We start from the raw sequence: 4,595 nt of genomic DNA, 5'->3' as shown, positions 1-4,595 counted from the left end.
GCTAGTTTATTCTACAAGTGTCATCTTTGGAGTCAAATCTTAAGTGCAGTTGTCCTGGGGTAAGTGACTGGTCCTTTGAATATTATGATTTTTGGTGTGAGGGACTGGGAGCTCTCTAGGAGTGTGGGGGGCCACCGGCACCTGGACTGTGGCCCTGCCCACAAGGTCCCACCTCTGCTTGGCCTCTCCCTCCCGAAGCTCCATCATCACTCCACCTCTTCCCGCCTCTTCCCCTGAGGGCCCCCCCGCCACTCGCTCCTCTCCGTTCCCTCCCTTGAGGTCCCCCTGCCCACCACTTGCTCCTCTCTACCCCCTTCCCAGAACGGGGAGCAGGGGGCCACAGCCCCATCACTTTTTCCTGCCCCAGATGAGTGACGGAGGGGAGGGGGCAGAGAGAAGCGAGCGGCGGGTGGGGGGAGCCTCGGGGGAAGAGGTGGCGTGAGGGCGGGGCCTTGGGGGAAGAGGCGGCGTGGGGGCAGGGTGGAGTGCAGGCGGGGTCATGGTTCGGGTGCTGGTGCCGCCTCCCCACTTCTGTGGAGCTTCGCTTCCGGTGCTCCGAAGGCGGTGGCAGGCCAGTGTGCCTTCGGAGGGGTGACCCACGCTGCCGCGGCATTTCCCCCCCGCATGGCCAGCTGTTTTGGGGTAGGCTTAACCTCCCCTGGCCTCTTCTACACGCCGCCCATGGGGGTCTCCACCCCCTCACAAGACTTGGGTGGCAGTTGGGCCAGTGAACTCCCCAGACTTCACCTGCAGGAGGTGCCAGGGAGCAGGGATTAATTAGATGAGACTCAGCTGGGCAGGAACAGGAGGGGCCTGTATAAAGCCCGGGAGTGGGGAGCAGAAAGGGGCTACAGGGAAGTAGGCTGCAGTCACTGCCTGGCAGAAGGGCGGCATGGTTGGGACTATAGAGGCTAGTCCACAGTTACTCCCTGGGAGGTGGGAGTTTGGGCTGGCAAACCCAGGGAGGTGGGGAGAGCCAGCAAGGTAGGAGAGGCTTGGGGGAAAGGCAGCAAAGTCTGGGATAGGTCAGAGGGCCCCTGAGCTGGAGCCAGGAGTAGAGGGAGGCCTGGGTTCCCCTCACAGCCACTGGGGAAACGGATCTGATGAGGTAGTGCAAAGCAGGCTGCCTGGAACAGTTTGCCCCAAAAGCCTTTGATATCCCAGAAGGGGAGGACCATAGTGGCCTGGCCGCAGGACCAAGTCACAAACAGGAAGCTGCAGCTCCTGGAGCAAGAAGGGCTGAAGGGTGAGAGAATGAGATGAGCTGAAAGACTGCCAGAAGAGGCCACAGCACCTGGGAAGTGCTAATCCCTGGAGTGGCCAGGAGGAGGCTCCTCTAGTGGTGAGTGTAATGTCAATGTCCCTTAGTGATTAAACCCCCTTGGGGTCAGGCAACTGGAGTAACTTTCCTGAGTCATTAGAGCACTGATCCCTTATCAGGGAACTGGGCCGGGGCTGGGGCAGGGTATTGATCAAGACCCGTCCATTCTTGGTCAGAGGAAGTTGTGGAGCTGATAATTCTTGGGGTCAAAGTCTCCTGGTTTACAGCCTTCCTCTATGGCTTGGAGGGGTGGGAGAGAGCTGTTAATGTGTAACTCTTGGCGACACTAGGCCTATAAGATCTCCTGTGGGGAGGTGTACCTGAGCCAGATCCTCTGTAGCTCCCAGCCGCGTCTGTCCAGCACCAGCAAGGAGGATGTCTGTAAGGATTGCGGTGTCTCTCCATCTTTCCTTTTCTTGCTCTCAGCTATTCTCCTGTATCGGTGGGCTCTCACATTCTGCCTTTGTGTTTGCTGTCATCACACCCGCTCAGTCGTTCATTTCCCCTCCCCTTGCCAGTTCTCTGGTTTCCATGCCCAATCCCACCTCTTCCTCTTGCCAAGCAAGGAGTGCAGGCTACCAGGATGGTCCTGGCTCGGGGCCATGAGGTGGCAACTGGAGGGCAGGGGACCTGCTCCTGGCCTTTGTCCCTGCTTAGGTGGAATTGCTGAGCTTCATTCCCTTTCATTTGGGTCAGGGGGCGGGCATGGGTCACCCAGGGAGTCTTATGACGTCAGGTCTCTCTGCTGCAGGAGAAATTTGAAATCTTCAACCTGGACTTGAAAGCAGGGAGCACCCTGAAGATAAAGGGCAAGGTCTCCAGTGATGCTGAGAAGTGAGTGTGAGAGAGCTGTCTCAGATGAGGGGGGCATGGGCTACAGAGATGGGGGCAGCATGCCAGTTTCCCTGGCTGTACCAGGATTTTGCTGTCTGATGCAGAGATTAGTCCTTCAGTCCGTCTCTCTGTCTTATACAGCCCCCATCACCCTAGTAATTGAGTGCTCAACAAATGTCCTGGCCCTGTCTGTGGATGGGGAAACTGAGGCACAGAGGTTAAAGTGGCTTGCCTGTGGTCAGCCAAGGTGTCTGCAGCAGAGCTGGGAGCTGAGCCCAGCTCTCCTGAGTCCCAGGCTGGTGTCTGAGCCACAGGCCTGACCTTCCTTCAGGGAAAGTGGCACTTGGGCCAGAAGTCCCAGCTCTCCCTAAAACTGGCAGGGCGGAGCCCTCTGCCTGCCATGAAGTTGGTAAAAGGAGAGGTGGGTGTAACTGATTCAACTGCCCTCCTTCGGGCATGGGTGGGGCTCCTGTAGCAGCAAGTCTGGCTCCGTGGGGGGATTCTCCAATGCCTGCTCTGCTCCCACCCTGCAGCTTTGCGATTAACCTTGGCAAGAGCACTAATGAGCTGGGGCTGCACTTCAACCCTCGCTTCAATGAATCCACCATCGTCTGCAACTCCAAATGTGCCAACTGCTGGCAGTCGGAGTACCGCGACAGCCACCTGCCCTTCTCCAGGGGCTCGGAGGTCAAGGTGAGGGGGCTCCTGGGAAAGCGGGGCGGGGTTGGCTGGATGAGCTGCCAGGTGCTTACTCGGTCCCCCCTTCTTCCCCTCCTGGCTGGCGTCTGCAGGTGTTGTTTCTCCCCACCAGCGTCTCTGGCTCCTGCGACCCTGAACCCTCCTCATCGGGCTGCTCGGAGTCCCAATCCCCACAGACCCTGTTCTCTCGCCATTTAACCCTGCCCTTGCTGGAGGCCTCCTAGAGGCTGCCTGTGACCTGCCTTCAAGACCCCTGTGCCTCTGCCCAGCAGGTGCTCATGCCTTCGCTGGGGGAGGGAGAGGGCTGTGGGGAGCAGATCCCTCTTCCCTCTCAGATTAGTATCAATCATTCTCTCCCTGCTCCCACCCCTTATTTTCTTCCCTCCAGTGCTTTGTGGAATGAGACTCTTGGGCCCCTATTTATAACCTCCCTTTGCCTTGGCCAGCTCTTTGTTTGCCTCTTAGCATTGCACAGTTCGATCACCCTGTTTCTCTGTGGCTTGGAAACGGTTCCTTCTCCTTGCTCAGTGCTCCCTGGGCTGGGCTGGGTGGAGCAGGGGAGTACCCGTGGGAAGGAGATGATTCATTTCCAGTGATCAGTTATTAGTTTTGTTCTTTAAAGAGACCCAGGTCTGTCCTGTCCCCTCACACTGTCTGCGCTGGGGGCTAGAAGTGGCATTTCCCCACTGTTGGTAACCCCAAGTCAGATCCACTGGTGGGGTAATAGTGGGCGAGCCAGTGGGGCAAAGCTCCCGCAGCCGCTGGTATTTCATGTGCTGTCCCGCCCGGTCCAGAGCAGGCCTAAGCAACGCAGTGCTTTAAAACAGTGGCGGGTGCAGGAGCCTTGACTACACTAGGGCTCCCTGTATTGCCACCGCCCGTGCAGCTGAACCAGAGTTAGCAGCTGTGGGGGAGACGTTGTCCCCAGTCTCCCAGTGTAGGCAAGAGCTCAACTTCCTGAGAGACAAGCTGGTCGCTCTGATTTCAATGGGAGTTAGGTGCTTAAATACCTCTGAGGGTCTGGGCCTCTGGCACGCAACCCTGCAAGGCATTTACTGAGCTCAGTTCCCAGCACCTTGCCTAAGGCCAGCAGAATCGGGGCCTCTCCACCCAGGCAGTAGGGACAGGTGCTTGCTGTTGCCAGCCAGTTGTTTGCATTTGATGCTAACTCCCCTCCCCATTCCTGTTCTTGCTCCCTGCTCTCACAGTTTATCATCAGCTTCCTGGGAGACAAGTTCAGGGTGAAGCTGCCAGACGGGCACGAGGTGGAGTTCCCCAACAGGCACAACTACGACAAGATCAGCTATCTGAGTGTGAAGGGCGGGTTCAAAGTCATCTCTTTCAAACAAGATTGATGGGACCTGCTTCCCTCCTCTAATAAAAACCCCACAGGAGGGGTCGTTTTGTCCCAACTGTGCTGGCTCCTGTGATGTCCTTGGCCTTGACCTTTCAGCACCCAGTGCAGGAAAGGTTCTCATGGGAACGCCCCAAACCAGGCTCCCCATCTGCTGGGAAGAGGCGGCTGTCCACTATTCTGGTAGGACATCTTCTCTAGGCACCAGTGGGTGTGATTAGTGGAGTGGGAGACGGTGGCTGGGATGAAAATGTCTCCAGGGCACCAGAAGGGGGCGCTGCCCTGGGGTGCACTGAAAGAGTGGAGAGGAGCTCCCAAGCCTGAGTGTGCAAAGGAGGGAAATGATTCTTTGGCAAGGTTAGGGTGCGCTTTCACCAGGCTGGGGTG

General features: G+C 57.6%; 1 protein-coding gene across 1 annotated transcript; it reads left to right on the top strand.

Moving 5' to 3' along the window:
* Window positions 1-1,654: 1,654 nt before the first annotated feature.
* On the top strand, window positions 1,655-4,267 carry LGALS2 (galectin 2). The gene is made up of 4 exons (XM_073330332.1): window positions 1,655-1,702; window positions 2,073-2,155; window positions 2,689-2,848; window positions 4,063-4,267. Exons 1-4 carry the CDS (start codon window positions 1,697-1,699, stop codon window positions 4,207-4,209), a joined length of 396 nt encoding a protein of 131 aa, XP_073186433.1. The 5' UTR covers window positions 1,655-1,696; the 3' UTR covers window positions 4,210-4,267.
* The last annotated feature ends 328 nt before the right edge of the window (window positions 4,268-4,595 follow it).

The sequence above is a fragment of the Lepidochelys kempii genome, chromosome 1, assembly GCF_965140285.1.
Source record: "Lepidochelys kempii isolate rLepKem1 chromosome 1, rLepKem1.hap1, whole genome shotgun sequence".
NCBI lineage: Eukaryota > Metazoa > Chordata > Testudines > Cheloniidae > Lepidochelys > Lepidochelys kempii.
Note: the sequence above shows the minus strand (reverse complement) of the source record. Positions and strands in the feature narration are given on the sequence as shown.

What these genes read in the sequence shown, in the direction of transcription:
- LGALS2 (XM_073330332.1), top strand. An exon ending in GTCTCCAGTGATGCTGAGAA is followed by an intron (nt 2,156 to 2,688) that starts GTGAGTGTGAGA and finishes CCCACCCTGCAG; the next exon opens with CTTTGCGATTAACCTTGGCA. An exon ending in CCAGGGGCTCGGAGGTCAAG is followed by an intron (nt 2,849 to 4,062) that starts GTGAGGGGGCTC and finishes CTGCTCTCACAG; the next exon opens with TTTATCATCAGCTTCCTGGG.